The sequence below is a fragment of the Thalassophryne amazonica genome, chromosome 19, assembly GCF_902500255.1.
Source record: "Thalassophryne amazonica chromosome 19, fThaAma1.1, whole genome shotgun sequence".
Lineage (NCBI taxonomy): Eukaryota > Metazoa > Chordata > Actinopteri > Batrachoidiformes > Batrachoididae > Thalassophryne > Thalassophryne amazonica.
The window spans coordinates 65,681,602-65,706,562 of NC_047121.1; the positions used below are offsets into that span (position 1 = coordinate 65,681,602).

A 24,961-nucleotide genomic window follows, 5' to 3' on the forward strand; every position below is an offset into this window, starting at 1 on the left:
AAGAAACCGCCTAAAGGAAATGGGATTTACATGCAGAAAAGCTAAACGAAAGCCATCATTAACACCTAAACAGAAAAAAACAAGGCTACAATGGGCTAAGGAAAAGCAATCGTGGACTGTGGATGACTGGATGAAAGTCATATTCAGTGATGAATCTTGAATCTGCATTGGGCAAGGTGATGATGCTGGAACTTTTGTTTGGTGCCGTTCCAATGAGATTTATAAAGATGACTGCCTGAAGAAAACGTAAATTTCCACAGTCATTGATGATATGGGGCTGCATGTCAGGTAAAGGCACTGGGAAGAAGAAGAAAATGGTCCATGACAAGGCTCCAACCTGCAAAGCTGATCTGGCAACAGCAATCAGAGAAAGTTGGAGCCAGATTGATGAAGAGTACTGTTTGTCACTCATTAAGTCCATGCCTCAGAGACTGCAAGCTGTTATAAAAGCCAGAGGTGGTGCAACAAAATACTAGTGATGTGTTGGAGTGTTCTTTTGTTTTTCATGATTCCATAATTTTTTCCTCAGAATTGAGTGATTACATATTTTTTTTCCCTCTGCTTGGTCTAAAAAAGTAACCGTTACTGACCGCCACAATTTTTTTTCCTGATTTCTTATAGTGTTTCTTAAAGCCAGAAAGTTGCCATTTGAAATGACTTTAGTTTTGTGTCATGTCTGGGATCTGCTTTTTTTCTACAAAATTAAACAAGTGAATGAACATCCTCCGAGGCCGGTGATTCCATAATTTTTGCCAGGGGTTGTAGCTGCACATACTTGTCCATTAATATAGTGCAGAGTGAACTTCAGCCTCTCGTGCACAATGCTCAGGCTGATTCCAGACTTCACTGCAGGCCCAGAGGCTGCGCCTACAATGACTGTTTACTACCCCTTTGTGTCGTCGTCGCTTTATGTCTTCATTCAGCCAAGCGGCATTGTCGCTGTAAAAGGTTACTACAGGCCTTTCGCTCTGACTCACCCTCTCTCACTGCAGAGCGGGCTTGGATCAAAGGCTTTCTAGCACATACCGCACTGATGTAGAGCAGATGCAGGGAGTGGGCTGCTCTGCTGAAGTCGCCCTGCCAGCACAAATCTATGTTTAGGAGGAGTCAAATGCTACCAAGGAAAAGGCATTCCATGCCCAGGCCTATTGTGACATGTTAAACTGTACAACTGAGTCACGATGACATAAACAGGAAAAAAGCATTATTTACTTCCTCAGTCATCTCCTGGCTTCCCACTCAAGACTCCAGTCAACACCCTGCAGCCACTCAGACTAAATGTTTCTAAAGCTGTACTACGTCGCTTATTTCCCCAACACCATAAACCATGAGTGGGTGGAATGTTTCAAGTATAAGTTATAATCTTAGAAAGAACAATGCTGATGTTCAGTGGAAACAAGACCTCGTGTGACAGCGCACACACGACACAGCAGCCTTCTGCAAAGAGGTGCAAACTGACGAGCACGTTGACAACAGCGGGGCATTTGCGTCACCGCAAGGTTTCCATGAAAGTAAAAACCAGTTCTCTAATCAGCTCAGTGCAACTTGACAGTGTGGGAAAGAATCAGGAATGTGCTGATCCCCTTGTTGGTCTTGACCTGACCCCCCCTCAGCACAAAAATCCACAAATCTTAGAAACATGGTGTCTAACCAGATCCTTACTCTGGATGGCATTACCCTGACCTCTAGTAATACTGTGAGAAATCTTGGAGTCATTTTTGATCAGGATATGTCATTCAATGCGCATATTAAACAAATATGTGGGACTGCTTTTTTGCATTTAAGCAATATCTCTAAAATTAGAAAGGTCTTGTCTCAGAGTGATGCTGAAAAACTAATTCATGCATTTATTTCCTCTAGGCTGGACTATTGTAATTCATTATTATCAGGTTGTCCTAAAAGTTCCCTGAAAAGCCTTCAGTTAATTCAAAATGCTGCAACTAGAGTACTGACGGGGACTAGGAGAGAGCATATCTCACCCATATTGGCCTCTCTTCATTGGCTTCCTGTTAATTCTAGAACAGAATTTAAAATTCTTCTTATAAGGTTTTGAATAATCAGGTCCCTTCTTATCTTAGGGACCTCATAGTACCATATCACCCCAATAGAGCGCTTCGCTCTCAAGACTGCAGGCTTACTTGTAGTTCCTAGGGTTTGTAAGAGTAGAATGGGAGGCAGAGCCTTCAGCTTTCAGGCTCCTCTCCTGTGGAACCAGCTCCCAATTCGGATCAGGGAGATAGACACCCTCTCTACTTTTAAGATTAGGATTAAAACTTTCCTTTTTGCTCAAGCTTATAGTTAGGGCTGGATCAGGTGACCCTGAACCATCCCTTAGTTATGCTGGATCAGGTGACCCTGAACCATCCCTTAGTTATGCTGCTATAGACTTAGACTGCTGGGGGTTCCCATGATGCACTAAGTGTTTCTTTCTCTTTTTGCTCTGTATGCACCACTCTGCATTTTTGTCTTTTTCCTGGTTCTCTCCCTCAGCCCCAACCAGTCCCAGCAGAAGACTGCCCCTCCCTGAGCCTGGTTCTGCTGGAGGTTTCTTCCTGTTAAAAGGGAGTTTTTCCCTTCCCACTGTCGTCAAGTGCTTGCTCACAGGGGGTCGTTTTGACCTTTGGGGTTTTTACGCAATTATTGTATGGCCTTGCCTTACAATATAAAGCACCTTGGGGCAACTGTTTGTTGTGATTTAGCGCCATATAAATAAAATTGAAGTAAACACTCCAATGTGTAAAAAGCAAACAGACAGCAGCACAGGTACACAGACTGCTTTAACAAAACCAGAACTTGCAGTTGAGCCCCATGACAGGATGAACAAGTCACCACAAGAATGATTGATGGCTGCCCGCGTGAAAGTTTCCAGTGTTGTGATTGTTGCCGGTGGTGAGATTTTGGAATTTCTGCTGCCACTTGTAAACTCCTCTCCTTTCCCACACAGTTACAGATGACATTTTGTAAACTTTTCATGCAGGATCTGAGGAAAGAAGGCCCCAGTTTTAAGGCACGTTACAGTCACTAGAAATTGGGCAAACCCTAATGTTTGAGGCCGTACTTGTACTCTGTGCCAGCTTTATGTCACACACTCGCCTGTAATCTCACTTTTCTACAACAAACCGGTTTACGTTGTGTCAGAATGACAGACAGCTAATTCAGTGGGCAGCACACGCCTGGCAGAAAAAGCAGAGCAACTTCACTATGCACATTCATTAGACTTTGGAAAAACAGATGAGTCCAGCCCATCCACTTTGTTGCCATAACCTAAAATAATAATCCTATCAAATTAAAAGGGTGTATAATGGGGAGAAGGAAAAACAAAAACACACCTTTCAAATCTGGTGAACTTTGATGTGGCAAAATCAATAAAAAAAGAAGCAACCTTTCTAATATACCATAGATGTGTCTGCCACCTGCTGGACAGTTAGTGAATGCGAGCTTGACGATGGATTAGAAGCAGGTGTGATTATCACTGAATGTTTCTGTGCAGAAGCAGACAGTTTTCTGATTCTTTAACAGTGGTTCTGTTCTAAAGTACAAATACACACACGCCTCCACACAGCCCTGCACAAAGGATTTTACATCAAATTAGTTGCAAAAGTAAACCAGAGGAAGCTGGAAGAGCATTTCCTACACAGAAACTTACTAAAGCAGAGCAATGAATGCATTTTCTGCATGTTTAACAACAATTAGGTTATAACCTCAGGGCGATCACATGTCCACACACTTCCACAGGATTAATTCCCAAGCAGGCTTACCCAGTTTGGGGCAAGCAGACTGCATTTGGCCTGTACCGTTTTGGCCTGAAAAATCAGCTCTGAAAATCTAAATTGCTGCTATGAAGTTTAAACAGCACTTTATTTTTACATTTTTTATATTTTTGTTAATTTTCTAGAAAATAAAAAATGTTTAATTGAACATGTTATTTTTGGCACATGGTGCTCCATCGTCCAGATGAATTAGTATTCCTGAACAGGAAAGAATTTGGACAAATCTGCTTCCAACATGTTTGATTCTGAAGTTGCATGTAGCTTAAAATGAGCTCGTTTGTAAAATTCTTTCATTTCTGGTGCAGTGGCCAAGTCAAGTACATATATTCACAGTGCCGCGCAATGGAAGGAAATAATAGCAGGTGCAGAGATTACAAGAGAACAAGGCGCAAGCAGCACATGATGCTGGGCAGACATATCAAGCATCCCTTTTATTAACATCACCTGTTACAAAAAGAACAAAATCTTCAGTGTTAATGAACTTAGTAATAATATAGCAGGGTGTTGATTACAGAAGATATGGGACACTTATTTCTAGAGCATCTGCAGTTAGAATAAACCCTACAGACCGTTAACCTGGCCTCGTCTTTTCACAGCCAGCGTCACAGAAACCGCCTTTAGCACTGCAACACAGACGTGTGTACAATTTGTCCACGTGTATCCACAGTTACAGTCACGTAGTGACTCTTCTGATATGCCGAGACCCCGCTTGATCTCCCCTCTCCCGTTCAACACTGAGCCGGTGTGCGTGGATCAGATCAACAGTGGCATTCAGCAGGTCCTAACAGACACTTCTGAACTTGACATAACTTAAGAATAAAAGGACTGAAAACCAAAAATGCGTTAAGACGGAAGTGTGCATTGCTGCCCTCAAAACAACAAACAACAAAAAAAGACTAATGTAGTATTCCAAAGACTTCCTTGAAAAATACAGATCTTTGAAACAGAGGAATGGTTTCCACACATAATTCGTTTTTATGTGTATAATAAAATTAAGTGGTGATGCTGCTGAAGAAGAGGAATGTGGTTGGGAGTGGGGTATTATGTCGTTTGGTGCGGTGTCTGGAGTGTTTGCAGTTAGCGGTAACCTTCCACCTGCTCGTTTTGGGACCTACATGGCGTCTGAATGGACCGCCAGCGCTTTGGTCTGAGTCAGTAAAAGGCTGCCTACAGTACAGGTACAGTGAGGGAGAGCAGGCAGCTGAGGGCGACAGTGTGGTGTGGTGGTGGTGCTGAAGAGACCAAAGGTCAAAGGTGGTCTCTGTAGTGCAGTCGGGGTGGCTGCGTCCATCTTCCTCTCCCTATACTTCAGGCAAGTCCTTGCCAGCCTCCTGAAAAAAAAAAAAAAGTTGACAGTTTTGTTTATTTAAAAGGTGCCCAATCTGTTTCTAGGTATATCATGTATACATGATGTACAGAGTTTTCTCACAGAAATATGGCTTATTAAACGAAAGAAAAAACCTAATCCATAAAAGAAAAATTACAGCAGGCACAATCAGTGATAACGAGAACAAAGATCCCGTGCATACAATCTCCCACCATAAATCTTAATGATTGACAAATGGATGAGGCAAGCAGCAAAACAGCCATAATTTTAGTCAAATTTAAACGTTTGTGATTCATGGCAATTTGAAGTGTTCAAAGTTAAATGTGAATCACAGAGGCTTTAAATTTCATGTTAAATAAAAGAAACTGCACATACGACATTAGGTTCCAGCCTGCATTTTGCCATTGTTTATGCTTGCCTGATCAGAGTTACAATAAAATCAAGTTATAGTTACAATGGAGGAACTGTTTCACAGGCGATGTCATTTCTTGAGTAGCTAAATGACTTACCGCTATATTTAAGTCTACTGAGAGCCAACTAATAAATAAATCAAGGGATGACATGCCCAGATTTGAGTGTGTACTCATGCATTTATGATCTTGGTAGGGAAATGCAAATGCTTACACAGCTTCAGCTCAGCCTTCAATGTGCACCAACTTTCATACTCTCCTCCAAGTGCTACTCTAGTTTTAACCCTCTTGGAACCGAAATCCTTCTTTTGTTTCTTAACACCTGATGTCAGAATTTTCTGCTTTCTTATATAGCGTTCTATTCTGTTTTACAGGTTTCTGCACATGTGCAAGATTTTGCTTCCACATGGTGTTATGATAAAGGGATACACGCGGTGTTTAGTAATGCACAGAACTAAAATCAGTACATTTAAACAAGTGAATAAGAGATTCAGCCCATAATTTGACATGGTTTCGCTGGGAAACTTGTATTAAGCCAAAATTAAACTAGTAAGAGTTGATGATACATTTTAGCAGTGTAATTGTGCACCTAAGTGTACTTGAAGTTTTCAGTCCAGCACAAGTGTACCGAATGAATACTTTTTCACCCCTTCTCCTGTGGGCAGAAGTCACTTTGCAAGTCTGCGTTTCGCCTGTGCAACATTAGTAAAAGATGGCGTGTTGTCGTTTTAGCCCACATGCACAGAGCAGCCACTGGCGTTTGGGAAAACTACTGTTCCTCATTTAATAATTATGACACTGGACAAAGACAAGTGGACTGGCTGAAAGCTCCTTCCAGGCAGTTAGTCTACAGTCAGTTCTGGAGCTTGTTGTACGTTGAACATCTCCCAAAGTGCACGTCAGTGTTACAAGAAAAAACAGTGACTGCAGTGCAAACTCAGCTCCCTGTGATGTCTAAGCAGCCTCTTGCTAACAATTCAGACTGGGCCAAAGCAATAGGTGTGTTAAGACCATAATGTTGTTGAGAACATGGGTTTTAAACATGTGAGAAGTGGCTGAGCCCCTTTTACAAAGTTTCCTCTGCTGAATAATTATAATAATAATAAAAAAAAGTACAACGTTGTGTTTAACTGTTTCCACTCTACAAAAAAAAAAAAAAAAAAAAAAAAAAAAACTTATCTCATACTGATCTGTGAATTTATACACCATTGCACCCCTACTACATATAGTGGAAACTGATCAAGTACCTTTAAAATTTTCCATTCAAAAGACAACTACAGCATGAAGTATAGTACCAGACTTACGCCATCGTGTCCCTTGGCGAGTTGTCGACTGACTGCTTGTAGCAGCTGCTGCAGTTCTCTGACTGTTTGGTTCAGTCCTGCAGTCATTTTCTCATTTCTGTCCATCTCCTCCTGTCACACACAGAATCGTCGGTTTATGCCAAGTATTAAAAAGCCAGATGTTGACAATCTATTAAAAATTTCTGCAAATTCTTACTCTCTGTGACGAGAGGCTGCCATTCTCGATCAGGCCTTCGTTGCTGTCTGTCACCTTCAAAAGCTCCCCCTCAATCAGATCAAGAGATTGCTGGGCCTGCATCAGAGATCAGAATGAATGTTATTTGTGAACAGTTGGGCTCGCCAATCAGATAAATAAATAAATACTGTGGAATAAGGAGCTCTCACTTTATACAGGTCACCAGCCACCTTTTGCCTCTCACTCTCTTCGGTCTCCAGTTTGGACAGAGTCTCAGTAAGCTGTGTTTTCAGCTGGAACCACAAGAGATGGGAAACGTCACAACAATTCAGCAAACTTTACTGAATAATGCAAATATCTATACGATCTATTCACTTGCTAAATGTTTGCCAAATGTGTTGCTTTAAAGCTACAGTGTGTAGGGTTTAGTGTCCTCTAGTGGTGAGGATTACTGCATTATGCCATCACAGGTCTTGATTTTGTTTCCCTTCGGGTTTTTGCTTCTTCTGCTGATGAGGATTCATGCTCCCTTGCCATAATCAATATGTACGATGTCTGTAAAGACATTCAAGTCCAGATTTAAGATGCATCTATTTTCCCCTCTCGTAGGGTTAGCGTACTGGCATAGCACAGAACTATGCTTCCTATCCCTTTACTTCATCTTAGTAGCAACGGAACAGGTCTCAGCCTCACTACACCTAAATTCTAGGTCTGTTAGTGAAGCTCAGGGCCAGCTGCCAGCAATCACCTTTGTATTCTCTCTGCTTCCCTGTTGATCTCATACCTTAGGTGCAGTTTTTCCCAGCTGACTGATTCTGCTCTTTTGCTCTCTGTCTGAGGCACTGACAACACCAATAACTGAACCTGGCCCTGCACTACCAAGGCACCAGACTGACCTTGGGATGCCATGCCTGTTCCACCACTGACCTGAGGTCCTTGCCTGCCTGCAGCCTATCAGTGCTGGTCATTATATATTAGAAACCTAAGATGGACTTTATTGTATTTTCAATAAAGGACTCTTTTGTTGTTCTTCTGTTTTGTCTTTTTGTAAACAAACTTTTACACAACAACCTTATAACTGGTAGAATGGCCTAAGCTGAGGGTCACCCCTCTGGGTCCGGTCTGCTTGAGATTTCTTCCTCATCACCAGAGGGAGTTTTTCCCTCACCACTGTTACCTGTGCGCTTGCTCAGGGGGTTGGTAAGGTTAGACCTTACTCATGTGAAGCATCTTCGTTGTGATTTGGCGCTATACAATTAAAATAAATTGAGTGATCCTACATTTCATAAAAATGAGGGTTCTCAACGTTTTTAGCCTGCACTAGAAACCAGCAGCCGTGTATATCGGAGGAACTACGGATTCTTCTTTTTTCTTAATTCTTCCAGCCACACTTCAAAATATGAAAGGTGGAACAAGTTATGTTCCTTTGGGGCTACTGTATCAACATGGAAGCCTCCATGAAGCGCTCATTATAAGATTCTGAAAACGAGTTTGTAGTAGCAGGTAATTACATACAAATAAACAGATTGCTACAAATGCTGTATTCCATTTATGCTAATAAACACCCCCAAATTTGACACACTATAGCTTTAAATGTTGCAGAAACGTGATAAATTTATGATGTCTTTGAAAACGTATTTTGGCCCACAGGTAGACATCAGGATCTAATAATCTGAATTATTTAAATTAACCTTTTTGTTTCTGACCCTGAAGGGACTCCCCCTCCAACATAAAGAGGTATTTGGGGCATCATATCCACTTTGAGCCCAATTTACTCTACATTATAAATCTTTTAGGATACTTAAAAAAAAAATAATAATAATCCCCTTATTTGAACAGAGGTGAGGCATGTCAGGCTGGGGACTCAGAAAGTGAATTTTCAGCTCAAAAAAAAAAAAAAAAAAAAAAAAAGGTATCCTCGCACCCCCCCCCCCCCCCCCCCCCCAAACCAAGTAAGAAGAAGAAAAAAAAAAAAAAGGCACTTTTTTTTTTAAAACTCTTCTGGAAGGAAACCTATTTTGTTGAATAAATGTAATATTTTTAATTCTTTCCACACTGAGCCAATAATCAACATTTGTGAAAATATAGCAAATCTGAAACAATGAACTGGGGACTTTTTTAAATAGGCTGATTTCACGTGCAATGACCCTATTCAGATTTCAAAGTCCAAACATCACATATTCAAATCCCAACTGAGAGCAAAGACATGACTTCGCTATCATTTGCACAACAGTCATGTTTTCCAAAGGCAGCGTCAAGTGAACCAGTGCACAGAAAGAATAGTTAGTTCAAAGTGTAAAACTGATCATCATTCACAACTTCTGAGTTCCAGCAGTTCTCCAGTTTTTCTCAAACTGGAGAAAAATTAAAGACATTTTTAGTGAAGTTATGGATGATGACCTGCCATTCTGCAGAAAGAGGACAATCCAGTCCCGTTTCAGCCCATGTATAACCAATTGCAGGAGGAAGAAGTTGAGAAGGAGCTCTAGCAAGCAGGACGGCGAGCAACTCTTACCAAATTGAGCTCCTCATTCTGTCTGACAGCCTCTGTATATGACCCATCAAGTTTGCTCTGCAATTCGGTCAACAGATCTTTGAGCTGAAATGAAGTTTAAGATGTATTTAATGGGGGTCTGTGGGACTAAGTTCAGTTAATAGTCTACAGCATTTGATGGCGCCAAGAAGAGATACAAGCAAGAGGCAACCCTCGTCACAAGGGTTCCACAAACACTTAACGTTTTGCAAAAACGTGCAGTTGAAACACTGCTTATTTAATGACACTTTAAAAATTAAAACAACAAAAAAAACATCTGTGCTGTTTTTTGTTCCAACATAAACACAGGATCACACTTAACTGTGCCCAGCAGGCCCAGACAAGCGCCAGTGCTCCTGTTGCTAATTTGAGTGGAGAGAAAAGCTCATCTAAAGTGGGTGCCAAGATGGCTGCCATTCTGAAAATATTCCAAACTGTTCCTTCCCCTTGGAGGATAATTTTGGTGTCGATATCTTAAGTGTAAACATTCACTTCTGTAGAAATCTTCTCCAAGTTACCGGACACGTCCGGTGACATTTGTGCATGTTCATTAGTGGCAAGAGGCATTTTACTCAGTGTTTTTGTTTGGGCTGTGCCATTACATTAATTAGCTAGTTAGCCCATGGCAGCATTTCATTTCTAAATCAATAATGCCATTATTAAATTGGTTTTTGTCAAGTGAAAGGTGACCTCAAAGCATCTAAAATGCAGCCCAGTTTGAGAAATCCCAAACTAAGTCTTTAAAAAAAAAAAAAAAAAAAAAAGCTTGGATGGTGTAATCAACTATTTTGATGTCTTAAGTCAAGGTTGCTTGACAGGTCAAGGTCAAAACAAAAAGGTCAGATGCGAAGCTACATAGCATTAACCCCAATCCTACAGCTCCCTCCATGTGATGTAGCAGAGCTAAAAATTAAGATAAAACCAATTTTGCCCTCCTCCTCCTCCCTACGGAGGAATGCACACAGGGCACAGAGGAACAGACGTGGGGACTCGCTGTCAGCACACACACACACACACACACAAAAAAAAAACCACATTCTAAAAATCAATTTTGGAACATGGTGTGTGCATGTGTCCCAGGGATGCAGTAAATGTTATAGCTTGTGTCCAGCATTGATTTTGCATCAGAACAGCTCAGTGTGAATCCTGCCTTTTGGTAGCTCAACTGATGGCAATCAGTCATAACAACGGAGAACTTTAATACCTGCATACTTCCATTAAAGTTAAACTTTTTGGGGTAAAAATATGGTCAGATGGTGCCTCTGTTTTAGCACTATTGACAATTTTAGTGGTCAGCAAGCATTTAGCCATCTGCAAGCGTCTATAATCCAGATTTAACCACGATATAACAAAATCCTGTTTTCAGAACATTCTGGAATTTAATGTGGAAAATGGGGATGCGGATTACACCACACTCTGATATGAAGTTACTACCAGTGTTTTATTATTTCCTCCAGTGGTGACAAAAGTAAGATGCAACTGATCTGATTTCAGACTGACTATGGCCGATTTATTCAGAGAACATGAGGAAATAAATGTAATTACATTTTAAAAATCATTTTCAGCAAACAAAACTTAAAACACATAACTGCTTGAAAAATACATAAAAAAAAATCTCATATAAGCAGACAATTTGTGACACTATGTCGCTGAACCAACAGAGCGAAGTCGTCCCGTTTCTGCTCACCTCTCTGACTTCTGTCACATAGGTGGCACTCTCTTGCTCTGCTCTCTCCAACTCGGACTCCAAGTGCTGTTTGTCTCTTCTCAGCTGGAGAACACAACAGATTCACAGGTGCACACAACTTAAGACAAACACACAGAAAGATTTACAGCTGGCATACACTGACATTATCCAGCTCTGCTCCATCAGTTAGTCTCTCGATCTCCTGCTCCAGTGCCAACACTTTCATGTTCATCTGCAGGAGGAGAAAGAAGGGCTTCATGAACAGAGCACAATGCGTAATCATACACAAACAGTGATTTATGACACACCTGGGAGGTGATTCCTGTTAAACCTGAACACACACCTCTCTGAGCTCTTCCTGTGAAATCTCCAGCTTCACCCTCCAACGAGACTCCTCCTGTTCCACGCTGCTCTGGAGGCACTGCAGGATGCCCTCCTGTGGACACATCAGTAATGACAGTTTACTTTCAGAATGCCACCATCAACATAACACATTCAAGAAAATCGTCACCTTACCGTCTCAGCCAAGACCTTCTTGTACGTTTCGCAGTCTTTCTGTAGAATTCTTTGCGTCTCTTCAGCCTCTTTCAGCTTCTCAGCCAACCTCTATTTAAAAAGAAAGATTGTTTTTTAGCTTGAGTTAAATGCACAGAGCAGTTTCAAAGGAATAATAATAATCATTAAATTTCTACTTGTTTTACCTCACAGTCTTCTGATGTGGAGTTGCAACTGGACTCTATCGAACTTTCAGCTGCTGCCCTCTCGAACTTGTGAAGCCACTCCTGATGATTCTGCAAAGTAAAGAAATGCCAGCTGAACATGTGAGGCCATAAGCAACCAAAGGAAAGGAGTTAAGAATACTGAGTTAAAAAAAAAAAAAACAACAACAAGATGTGCAATATACAAATCAATCACTAAGAATGACCTGTTCAGTAGGCAGAGGCACATGGGGCAGAAGTCTGTGCAAAAAATCTCGACACTCTGCCTGAGACGATGCTAGCGCCGTCTGGTTTTCCTATCAGGGGAAGGAAGGAAGAGAAGAAAAATACACAGATTAAACACCGACTGAGTGCTCCAATTATTTAGTCAAGAAGACAAGATCATCTCTACTCTCCATCATCCTGCTTTAAAAAGAGCCACTCATCACATCAACACAATTACTGAAAAGATGCAAGTTTAACATCATCTGAAGACACTAATCGACACCCTAACAGTGTCGTATAAAGTACCAGAAAATCACACTTAAGTACAGATACCCATTAAAAAATGACTTTGGTAGAAGTTCAAGTCATTGATTGAAATGCTACTCAAATAAAAGTCTTAAAGTATCTAGTATTTATTGTACTTGAGTATGACAAGTAATGTACAACTAAAATGTACTCAAGTATTAACTTATTTTCATTTATATAGCGCCAAATCACAACAGAGTTGCCTCAAAGCGCTTCACACAGGTAAAGTCTAACCTTACCAACCCCCAGAGCAACAGTGGTAAGTACTGAACGTAAAAGTAAATGTTAATAAAAAACGGACTGATTTTTTTTTTTTTTTAAATAAAAGTTTATCTAGGCTTGTAAATGACTGGTAGTATTAGTCAAAATACTGAAAATTGTGCACATCACACAAAAACACTTCAGAAACAAGGTTTCAAAACCTAAACGAGAGTAGGCTACTCACTAGGTGTTCACAGGAAACAAGTTATTTCTATATGTATTTATTTATTTTCATTGTTACATGGTTTTATCTTTTCTGTTGCGTTTTGTTTCATTAGGTTCTTTTCGTCTCCTTCTCTAAAATTGTATTGTAACATTATTAGTCTATTATTATTATTGACTATTATTGTCTATTATGTAGACTATTATTGTTGTTGCTATAATATATGAATAAAAATAAATTTTAAAAATTACAATTTGACTGTTTTACGACAACGAACGCTGAGCCATTAATTATATAGAAAAATCAACACAAACGTGCTGATGCGAACAGCTTAATGCTAACATTGAAAACGCCATAGACATGCTAACGCATTAGCATCGGTCCCGTTTTTAAGTTACAAAATACATCAACTGTTTCAGAAGACCATAACAGGTCGGTTTAACATAAAAATATTAAATATTACTCAGACATATGCTCTTCAGGGTTTAAGCGGGAAAAAAAAATTAGGATAAAGCGAAATAAAATCCACAAATCAGATCGAAGCACTGCTTCGATTGGTTCAAGGTTCAAAGCAAAGCCGCGCTGCAGAAAAGTTGATTACAGACCCGCTGCAGGTCTGTAATCAATGTAGAGAAATTATCATTTTGACAAACACCCCCCAAGTGCGCAACTGCAAAAAAGCCTATTGAACATGCCTCATGACAAATCGGCCTGACTTTGTTACAGTCACTAGTAATCAGTGGTGTCTCTGGGTGAAAACACGACTTTTTCGTGTGCGTTTTGTTTTTTTGTAACGAGTAACGGCATGGCGCATAGAAAATGTATCGGAGTAGAAGTATGTAATTAAGGTCAGAAATGTAGTGAAGTAAAAGTGAAAGTAAGCTGAATTTAAAAACTCAAGTACAAAGTCTCTCAGAACGTACTTAAGTACAGTAGTGAAGTATTTTTACGTTGTTACTATACAACATGCACCCTAACTTAATGTCTCATAAACACCAAAGGTCAGTGTCTTCTCTTTGCACGTTGTAGTTCTCCTGAAGCTACATCTGAAGACCTTAAAGACACTTCAGCTTCTGGCTTGGCCATAAAACCATCTCAATAATAAAATTAACTTTGATTATGATTATATATTTTGAACATTTGCTCAATATTGATGAAGCTCAACCTATATTACACAGTAAATTGTAAATGGACTGCATTTATATAGCACTTTTCCATCTGTATCAGATGCTCAAAGAGCTTTCCAACAATGCCTCACGCCCAACACTAACCACTAAACCATCACCTCCTCACAGTAAACACGAGGACAGCCAAAGTGTTGTTTGAGAGGTGAAGACAGTTCTGGAACTAGGTCTGAAAAACTAGTGAAGGGCTCAACAACAACTGCGAAAGTGAACTGGTGTTATCCTCTAAAGCCGAGGACACGGTTGACAAAGTGAGGTAACTGAGGGTTACAGTTGTGCTTCTATTACAGCAGTGTTCAAACAAACAAAAAAAAAAGGGGGGGGGGGAGGGGAAGAAGGCAAACAGAGACTAGCAAAAACATTACTACTGAAATAATCACCAAGCATCCTGTAATGGGAAAAATGCACACCTTCTGCCCAGGCATTCTAAAATAAATCCAACACACACACACACACACACACACACACACACACACACACACACACACACACACACACACACACACACACACACACACACACACACACACACACACTATCAGAGGGTTCTTACTTTAGTGCAGAACTTTTATTTCCCCCAGAAGTAGCTCAATAAAACGGCTTACAACACAACAACCATTACATGGAAGCAGTTTGGCACAAACATAATCTTGCATACCAGATTAATCTGCACACTGATGCTGTTAATAAAATGCCCATCCATAACAGAGAAACAACTAATGTTTCCACTGACAAGGTACCCTATTCTACTTTTATTTAAATAAGATAAAGGAAAGTTAACTTGGTTTGATAGGCAGCCTGAGCACACAGATAAATATTTGTTCTGTTACAGTCTGTTGTTAATCAAGAGGAAAAAGCAGTGCCATTAGTGTATTGTACCGATGTAGAGATGCTGCGAGTTTGATAGTGGGAGGAAAATCAGAGTGCCTTCAGAAAACGCACACAGAGAACATCCAAGCGCCACACAGAAAGACACTGGGCACTGGCGGAACCTGAACCCCAAACTTTCTTGCTGTGAGGCAGAGTACTAGCCACCAATTTTCAGTCATTATGAGGATACTCCAAGCTGGCACTTATTATGTCCGCCAAGGACCTAATGAAACCATTAGCGTTTATTTATTTGTCTGTCTGTTAGCAGGATTAGGGCAAAACTACTGCACTGATTTTGATGAAATTTTCACCCTAGATGGATATTAAGCCACTGAAGACTGCATTAAAATTTAGGAAGTGATCTGGATCCGGCGTCGCAGACCGAACGGTCCACCCCTAAAAATTGGCCCGCCTTTTGCATCTGCACACGTGTCATTTCGGACTGCAGCACCATGTCTGCGATGGAGTCTCTTCACCCAAAGCAATCAAATGGATTAATGAGATTATTGACCACAGATGATAAAAGAAAAACCTCTTAAATCATTCTAAAGTCCATTTTAAGCAGAAACAAGGAAAAATTCCATGACGCTTTGAAATGTCCGACGTGCAGTGAACGCATCAGCTTGCAGCTCGTTTAGCTCTGATTGTTTCCTCCTCCTTTTATGATGAAATAATGCTGAATTTGTGTGGAAATAATTGTTGTACAGAAGCTTCAGATATCTTTCGCCGAGACAGATGATGACTGGAGTGCAGTTTGAAACAGAAACGAGGTGTTAATCCGTGAACCTTGTCATCAGGGGGGGACTGATTTTTAGGGGGACCATTTGGTCTGTGACACCGGATTCTGGATCAAGATGTCACTTTGAAGGATTACATCAAAACTACGACTCCACTGAATTTTGGAGGTGATCTGGATCCGGACTGGCAAACACCAGAAACCCCAGTTTGCTCGTTTAAAAAAAAAAAAATATATATATATATATATACACACACACACACACCAAAAATATAAACGCAACACTTTTGGTTTTGCTCCCATTTTGTATGAGATGAACTCAAAGATCTAAAACTTTTTCCACATACATAATATCACCATTTCCCTCAAATATTGTTCACAAACCAGTCTAAATCTGTGATAGTGAGCACTTCTCCTTTGCTGAGATAATCCATCTCACCTCCTAGGTGTGCCATATAAAGATGCTGATTAGACACCATGATTAGTGCACAGGTGTGCCTTAGACTGCCCACAATAAAAGGCCACTCTGAAAGGTGCAGTTTTATCACAGCACAATGCCACAGATGTCGCAAGATTTGAGGGAGCGTGCAATTGGCATGCTGACAGCAGGAATGTCAACCAGAGCTGTTGCTCGTGTATTGAATGTTCATTTCTCTACCATAAGCCGTCTCCAAAGGCGTTTCAGAGAATTTGGCAGTACATCCAACCAGCCTCACAACCGCAGACCACGTGTAACCACACCAGCCCAGGACCTCCACATCCAGCATGTTCACCTCCAAGATCGTCTGAGACCAGCCACTCGGACAGCTGCTGAAACAATCGGTTTGCATAACCAAAGAATTTCTGCACAAACTGTCAGAAACCGTCTCAGGGAAGCTCATCTGCATGCTCGTCGTCCTCATCGGGGTCTCGACCTGACTCCAGTTCGTCGTCATAACCGACTCGAGTGGGCAAATGCTCACATTCGCTGGCATTTGGCACATTGGAGAGGTGTTCTCTTCATGGATGAATCCTGGTTCACACTGTCCAGGGCAGATGGCAGACAGCGTGTGGCGTCGTGTGGGTGAGCGGTTTTCTGATGTCAATGTTGTGAATCGAGTGGCCCATGGTGGTGGTGGGGTTATGATATGGGCAGGCGTCTGTTATGGATGAAGAACACAGGTGCATTTTATTGAAGGCATTTTGAATGCACAGAGATATCGTGACGAGATCCTGAGGTCCATTGTTGTGCCATAATCCAAGAATATCACCTCATGGATCTGTACACAATTCTTGGAAGCTGAAAATGTCCCAGTTCTTGCATGGCCGGCATACTCACCGGACATGTCACCCATTGAGCATGTTTGGGATGCTCTGGACCGGCGTATACGACAGCGTGTACCAGTTCCTGCCAATATCCAGCAACTTCGCACAGCCATTGAAGAGGAGTGGACCAACATTCCACAGGCTACAATTGACAACCTGATCAACTATGTGAAGGAGATGTGTTGCACTGCATGAGGCAAATGGTGGTCACACCAGATACTGACTGGTATCCCCCCCCCCAATGAAACAAAACTGCACCTTTCAGAGTGGCCTTTTATTGTGGGCAGTCTAAGGCACACCTGTGCACTAATCATGGTGTCTAATCAGCATCTTGATATGGCACACCTGTGAGGTGGAATGGATTATCTCAGCAAAGGAGAAGTGCTCACTATCACAGATTTAGACTGATTTGTGAACAATATTTGAGGGAAATGGTGATATTGTGTATGTGGAAAAAGTTTTAGATCTTTGAGTTCATCTCATACAAAATGGCAGCAAAACCAAAAGTGTTGCGTTTATATTTTTGTTGAGTATATATATATATCACTGCAAATATAGACAAGACCACACTTTTGCTCTTTCACTACACCCCACTTCTGTCTACTTTTGTCAATAAATAACTAACAAGTTCCTATCAATCCAGACTAGTATCAAGAGTTCTCATATCTGGTTTTCATGGCATAAAAATGCATGAGTCAGGACGCGTCCCTCCACACAGGACACCGGCCCACTGCAGGTTACTTCCCCAGCCAAGGCCGGTACCCATTTTACAGCTGGGTGGACTGAGACAATGCAGACGAAGCATCTTGTTTAATGAAACATGCAGTATGAGCGGGATTTAAACCCAGGTCTAGATATTGGCAGGCCAGCTCCTTATCCACCGAGCTATCCGCTCGGTTCTTGGGCTTCAAGAGAATATATTCTAAGCTGCCACCAGATGGCACGCTCAACACAGCCCATTCCCATTAGCGTGTCAGAGCAACCCTCAGGCAAGTATAGAGTTGAATCTAAACAATCTATTAACATTACACAACAGCTGCCATGGAACTCCCAGACTCAGATCTGACAAGGTGATTTCTGTTGTACTCCGATGCCAGGAGAGAAGCTGCTGTGTGGGATGGTTCTGTTTTTACTCCAGTGTCCTGTAACTAGGAGTGGAGTGCAAAATTACTCATGTTACTACAACTGTTCATAAAACAGCTGTCAGGTAGCTTGTTCCGTCTACACAGGCAGGCCTTGTAGCTGTAAGAAAAACACTTTACTTTCCACTCACATTTGTTCTTTATGGACAAGAACAAAGAGGACTCAGTTGTGAGATTACTGCAGAGCATTAAGAATTAATCAGACTCACCAACTTCATAATTTTTACAGTTCAATAATGAAAACGCCAGGAAAATTAATGCTAATTAAATAACCGTTTGATCAACTGGTGATACGGACAGTGTGGACAGCACAGAGCAGAATGGGGAGACATGCTAAGAAGTGAGACACATGACAGAGAGGGAGACAAGCTGTAAAATCATGAGCAAGTCAATCTAGTGACATCATTTCTAGGTCTCTGCACACTCATTTCCAAGCGTCAGTCTGAGCCTCGGGCAAAGAACCAAACTTTGATGTTTCAGAGCTTCGAGTCAAACGCTGTTAGTACAACAACAGTAAAACTGCTCAGTCCACAGCCAATTATTAGTGTGAAGCCAGAGAACACAGCAGATGGGTGAGTGCAAGGTAAATGAGTATGCAGCACTGCTATGGGCAATGGCGTAAAACAAATCTCAATGGTCAGTCATGGCAACAGGAGAGTTTGGGGCGGGGGATGCATTAGATTGGAACTAGAGTGAAGTAGACTGAGGTGGGTGTCAAACCTTGACAGCTTTGCTGAGCTTCCCTTGAAGTATGGACTCGGTGGAGGAAAGCGCTTCCATTACACTCCAGTTTTTCTCCCGAAGCTCCTGTTTTGGTCAGTTCCAGAGAAATATTTTCAGTTCAGCCCCAAGGAAAATTCAGTGAAAGACCCCCAAATACAGACCGTTCAAAGAAAGAAGAAACCCAAAGCTTTTCTCACCACTTCCACCTCTAAATGAATGTCTGCAAATATTTTTGGTGCAATTACTTAAAAAAAATAATTTTGTGAAATGTTGGACAAATACTGGTAGTTCTTAGAGGAAAAATTGAATGCAATTAGCATGTCAATTACATTAATAATTTTGACTACCTGTATTTTCCTGACTGTCAAACCTGAGTAAGTCTCATTTCTCCAAAAATGTGTCATGCAGAGGAAAACGTGTCACATCGGCCTACAAGTCGAAACATTGCTACTGCTTCATGCAACAAGAAAACTGAATTTAAATTGGCACATTATTTGTTCATAACAAACACTGCATTAGCAAGCAAAACCTGATAGGTTAATTGTTACTACACAAGACAAAGAAATCCACAGTAAATTACTTCTTGTTGCCACTGAACAGAAAAAAAAAAAACAAAATCAAAGCAGAGTTAAACATGCTCAAACTTTTTAAAATGACTATACATTTTTAAAACATGATAGTCTGCTTTACATTAGCCTAGCCACCCTCCTTGCAGCTGTCCCACAAAGCACAAGCAAGTTGCGTGCCAAGTAGAATGAAAGTTATTCTCTATCTTTATTCAGGAGCATGGTCTTTCAGTTTGAGAACATGATTTACTGATTTTGTTCATTCTGCAATACTTTGATCAAAATATAAGCTGCAGGAGCAGCCAAACAAGTAAATTTAAGAGTGACATAGTCCGGAAGACATAGTATTTCTGTAAATGTGTGGTCAACTAGCGCGCATATCTTGATTAAAACTGGAGGTCCTATATGGTAAAAACAAACACTTCAAAAAGCATGTGCGGCCCAGACGCAGATCTTTGTACTGATCCATCAGATTAGTCTATTTACTTATTTGATTGGACCAACTGAATTAGGTGTTTCAAAGTCCTCAAAAGTTCAAAATTATTAAGACTGTTGCCCGTGTCAGAGGTTATGTGTTCCAGTGAGTGTTGCTTTAGCTTAAAGGTGCTCCAAACATTCCCATTCTCCAAACATTCCAAATAAATAAGAGTAAGCAGGTCACAGTCACAATCACCTCTCATGAAGAAAAGCTACACAGTCACTATAATACTGTTGTGAGACTATTAAAGAGAAGTAAGATTGTGGCCAAAGGGTCACAGGTTCCACTCCACCAGCCGGGGGGGGGGGGGGGGGGGGGGGGAGAGGAGGAAAACAAACAACAACAACAAAAAAAAAAAACACAAAGTTATCCATGAGAAAGGTCCTAAATTCCCCAAGTTGCACCCGGTGTGTAATTATGCACCTTGCACAGCATGGGTGAATGTGAGGCCTCATCATTAAGTGCTTTGTGCTTCTGCATCCGATGGGAAAAGTGCTACAGAAATCCAGTCCACTTACCGTTTAAACAATCTGATCAAGGAATATATAAAGTATGTACAAAATTAAGGGGAAAAAAAATTGTCTAAATAAACATTAAGTATTCTTTTCAAATGAAATGTCTCAAAAATAAACAGGAGAGTTTCAAATCCTCCAATTTATCTACAAGCACAGGCAAGCTGTGGAAAACACACAGGGTCAACGGCAAACATAGCAAGAGTAGGCTGGAAGCCCCGTTATGCAACTTTCAACTTCATCAACACAGACAGCTGTACTGATGGGCATCATCACGATGCTGCAAACACAATCTCAGCAGAAGTTTTCTTACAGACAAAACCAGACAAACATAAGGCAAAATGAAAGGAACTAAAGTGAAAGTGGACAATAAGGACTATGGAAGGGTACAATGGGCAGGGGAGGTTTTTTTTTGCCACACGTGTGGGGGTGATTCTTACACCAGGTCAGTCACTGGTATCATGTTTGGTCAATGCTGCTAGAAACCTACATTGTTCTTCTTCCTGTGAAGCTCCACAGAGTCCTTCAGGTCAGCAAGCTCAGACTGCAGATCTGATATTTGCATCTCCTTTTCAGACAACCTAACAGACAAGAACACAACCACTCATCATGCTAGGCAAACACGATTTAAAAAAATGAAACAAAAATATTATGATTGATGCCATGCAATAGTACTCACGCCATGAGAAGCTCTTGGTTCTGCTCTTTTGTGATTGCCTGTTATTAAAAGCAGGAGAAAAAAAAAAAGTTGAAACCTTTCATTAAAATTTGGCTTTGAATGTGCCTAAATGAACTGAAACATTTTTATTACTGAATGAAATTCAAATTTCTTATTACCCATGAGCACAGTCTGAGAGGATACTGCCGTTGAGCCAGTGACTTTTTCTGAGACTCGATTGATTGTACTACCAATTATTGTTGTTCTTCAACATGTCTTCCCCAACCTGTCTTGGTCATCCAAGGAAGACACATTTTGCCTGTAGGCCTATTTGGCCAACAAATGACACCATCTGGTGCATAATTTTGTCTTTTAAGTGACCAAGACAACTGAAATTTTGAGGAACGATTGTACACAGACTGAAGGTTAAATCCTTTGTAGGATTTATTACAATTTTTATGGGTTCTATTTTTTTTGGGGGGGGGGGGGGGGGGCAGTAATTACAGCCTCAAGTCTTGAATGTTGCCACAAGCTTGGTGCACCTATCTTTGGTCAGTCTAGCCCATTCCTCTTTGCAGCACCTCTCAAACTCCACCGAGTTACATGGGGAGCATCAGTGCACAGCCATTTTCAGATCTCTCCCGAAAGAAAATCAGATTTAGTTATTCTTTAATTCTGAAATGCGTGGCTCATTTTAGCAAATCAGAACAGATGGGCCAAACACAAAAACCCCAATCCTGAGAATTAACTAATCTGACACCTTGTTCCATCCTACAAAGTTTGGTTTATCTCCTGTTATTAGAAAAGTAGCATCTTTTTTTTATTGCCAACATCATGGCAGAATTTATTGCACTTATTTTACAGAACCTTCCTCACCTGCTGGTGCAGTTCCTCCACCTTCGTGCTCATCTCCTTATTCCTCGTCTCCAGCTCAACCTGCAGAATCTGGATTTCCTGGTCCCTTGCAGTTATTCTGTGAGGTAATCCTCATTATTAGTCTAAAACGTCAAGGAATATATGAGGAGTCTCTGTAGTGAAATGCAGAGTTTACTTACTGAGTCTGGAGTTCTCGGATCTTGGTATTAGAACTGGGCACCTCTTCCACAACCTCTCGTCTCAGCCGTTCCATCTCAGTCTGCAGGGCAGCCAACTGCTGCTCCAGAGTCTACAAACAAACAATCTGCTTCAAATGGTACGAAAAACAACAAAACTACAGGCAGTACAAGTTTAGCTGTCAAAAACGTTCTGCAAGCTCATCTTTTCTGACTCAGGTATTCATCAAACCAACAGCTTAGACCAGCTGTTATGTAACAAAGAAACATTACTGCATTTTTATACTAAGCTGCTTTTATTTCACACAGCTTGACTCCAAACCTGCTGGTTTACTGAGGAGTTTTTGCAACTGTAAAGCCCCAGCAAAAACCAGATCAACAGTGGGGTCCTGGTGCACTACACTGTGTCACCAGCATCACAGAAAGCTCCAATAAATAGTATTGACTGGAACTGGATCTTGCATTGTAATAAAGATGCAAAGGTGTTTTGTACTGTAGTATATTTGCTGTTAAACACTATGAAGATTAGGGATGGGTATTGTTAAGGTTTTATCGATATAGATGCCACTATTGATTCTGCTTATCGATCCGATTCCTTATCAATACCTCGTGAATTTTGTACTAAAAGTAGGCTTTACAGGTTTTTAATGAGTCTTAAAGTAAATAAATATGAAATTAGTCACTGTATCCTTGATCTCTGGACATAAATAAAAATAAACAAAACTGTGTTTCGCTTTGAAGTTATTAATTCAGACTGAATTTTATCGTTCTATCTTGACTTGTCAGAGCCGCGCAACGTTTGGAGCTGTGAACAGAACGGAGGATGATTCTCGTTTTTTTCTCGCAACAAGATAGGAGTCCCAGTTAGTAACTTTAATCTGCACAAAAGTGAATCACAACTCATTCAGGGATGAAAGTGGTGAAAAACAAAAAAAGCTGAAACCCAAAATTACCCCCCAACACCACCTGCACAAGAATGTTTGAATTCTAGAAGCTCTGAAATGCAGTCTAGGACTATTCCAGAAAATAAACTGGAGTGAGTGCAGCATCCATTTAGGTGAGAAAAAAAAAGCTTTTCTTATTCAAATTCATTCCAGTAGTATTCTGCTCTTACTAGGATGCAGCAGTTTTCTAGTTTGGCAGATAGTTCTGGAGGAAATCACTGAAGAAATTAACACATTGAAAATATGATTTGACTGAAACAAACTCAAACTTTAATAAGACAGGGATGAAGTGGAGGTGTGAGAGTCACTAGGTGTTCACTGTAAACTTATTTCTGTATGTATTTATTTAATTGATATTATATATTTTCTGTTGTGTTTCTATTCAGGTTCTTTTTGTCTCTCTAAAATTGTATATAATAATCATTAGATTATTAATATATAAGCAAAAATAAATTTAAGGAATATTACAATTTGAAAACAAATGCACCCGAACGTGATGACGACTGCAATTGCTAAATGCTAACTTTTAACATTGAAAATGCCATAGACATGCTAACGCGTTAGCGTCGCTCCCGTTTTTAAGTTATAAAATACATCAACTGTTTCAGAAGACCATAACAGGTCGGTTTAACATAGAAAATGTAAATACTCACAGACGTATGCTCTTTAGGGTTTTAGCGGGGGAAAATTAAGCGAAAGAAAGAAATAAACGAAGCAATCGACCGAAGCATTGCTTCAATCTACGAACCACGCATCGATTGGTTCAAGGTTCAAAGCAAAGCCGCGCTGCAGAAAAGTTGATTAAGGACCTGCTGCAGGGTCTGTAATCAATGTAGAGAAATGATCATTTTTCTGACAAACACCCCCCAAAACAACGGCCACTCTGAAGGACCGATAACAGAATCGTTAAGCACAAAGCTTATTGATGTCGGTGGATCGAATCATTTCTTAACGATACCCGAAAGGAACCGGTTCTCGATACCCATCCCTAATGCTGCTTTTGAATGACTGAATAAAGTCCATGAGCAGAGAATTAATGTGACAGCATAGTGCAGCAGCTAAGAGAATATTTAGAGCAAAATCATGCAAATGGTGATATAAGCACCAAAGTTGGCCACTTGAATTTTTAATAGGCGGCCAGGTAGGGGTCAATTGAAGAATTACACAGGGGTCAAAATTAAAAATGCTCAAATTATTTTGAAAACTACACATTATTTGTCTGATCGTAAAGATTCCAAAAAAAAGGTATAGTCTAGACCAGGGGTGGGCAATTCATTTTTACAAGGGGCCACATAGGGAACCTGAATTATGTCCGAGGGCCACACCATCGATAACTCAGCTGTCTCCCATTACAAATTTTACAAAAAAAAAAAGACCTATTTAACAGCTTTTATAGGTAATTTTTATTATTGTAATAGTATGTAAATATTTAAATATACCTAAATAAACCTCTAATGATTTGCAACACACAAGCTTGACATTTTTAATATAGGTAATAATAATAATCAGACCTCATGAGGGCCGGACAGAGACATGCAAAGGGCTGCATGCAGCCCCTAGGCTGCAGTTTGCCCAGGTCTGGTCAATCTATGACTGAATGATCAGGAGTTATGGGGTAAAATCAATCAATCAATCAACTTTTTTCTTATATAGCGCCAAATCACAACAAACAGTTGCCCCAAGGCGCTCCATATTGTAAGGCAAGGCCGTACAATAATTATGAAAAACCCCAACGGTCAAAACGACCCCCTATGAGCAAGCACTTGGCCACAGTGGGAAGGAAAAACTCCCTTTTAACAGGAAGAAACCTCCAGCAGAACCAGGCTCAGGGAGGGGCAGTCTTCTGCTGAGACTGGTTGGGGCTGAGGGAAAAAAACAGGAAAAAGACATGCCGTGAAGGGGGGCAGAGATCAATCACTAATGATTAAATGC

The 24,961-nt window shown here is 40.7% G+C and overlaps 1 protein-coding gene across 3 annotated transcripts in view; it reads right to left on the reverse strand.

Annotated features, from left to right (window-relative positions):
• Nucleotides 1-4,179: 4,179 nt before the first annotated feature.
• The window catches only part of ktn1 (kinectin 1), a 41,143-nt gene continuing 20,361 nt past the window's right edge, over nucleotides 4,180-24,961 (reverse strand). Inside the window, exons 21-36 of one of the 3 annotated variants that reach the window (XM_034160053.1) lie at nucleotides 22,089-22,198; nucleotides 21,910-22,006; nucleotides 21,055-21,092; nucleotides 20,866-20,956; nucleotides 18,817-18,903; nucleotides 12,132-12,221; nucleotides 11,908-11,997; nucleotides 11,723-11,812; nucleotides 11,550-11,642; nucleotides 11,370-11,438; nucleotides 11,207-11,290; nucleotides 9,502-9,585; nucleotides 7,196-7,279; nucleotides 7,008-7,103; nucleotides 6,812-6,922; nucleotides 4,180-5,101 (exon numbers count right to left, since the gene is read on the reverse strand). In XM_034160053.1, coding sequence (XP_034015944.1) covers nucleotides 5,072-5,101; nucleotides 6,812-6,922; nucleotides 7,008-7,103; nucleotides 7,196-7,279; nucleotides 9,502-9,585; nucleotides 11,207-11,290; nucleotides 11,370-11,438; nucleotides 11,550-11,642; nucleotides 11,723-11,812; nucleotides 11,908-11,997; nucleotides 12,132-12,221; nucleotides 18,817-18,903; nucleotides 20,866-20,956; nucleotides 21,055-21,092; nucleotides 21,910-22,006; nucleotides 22,089-22,198 — 1,344 coding nt within the window. In that variant the 3' untranslated portion in view covers nucleotides 4,180-5,071. The remainder of the gene's footprint in view (nucleotides 5,102-6,811; nucleotides 6,923-7,007; nucleotides 7,104-7,195; nucleotides 7,280-9,501; nucleotides 9,586-11,206; nucleotides 11,291-11,369; nucleotides 11,439-11,549; nucleotides 11,643-11,722; nucleotides 11,813-11,907; nucleotides 11,998-12,131; nucleotides 12,222-18,816; nucleotides 18,904-20,865; nucleotides 20,957-21,054; nucleotides 21,093-21,909; nucleotides 22,007-22,088; nucleotides 22,199-24,961) is intronic. The other 2 variants (XM_034160054.1, XM_034160056.1) reach the window with 2 other exon arrangements.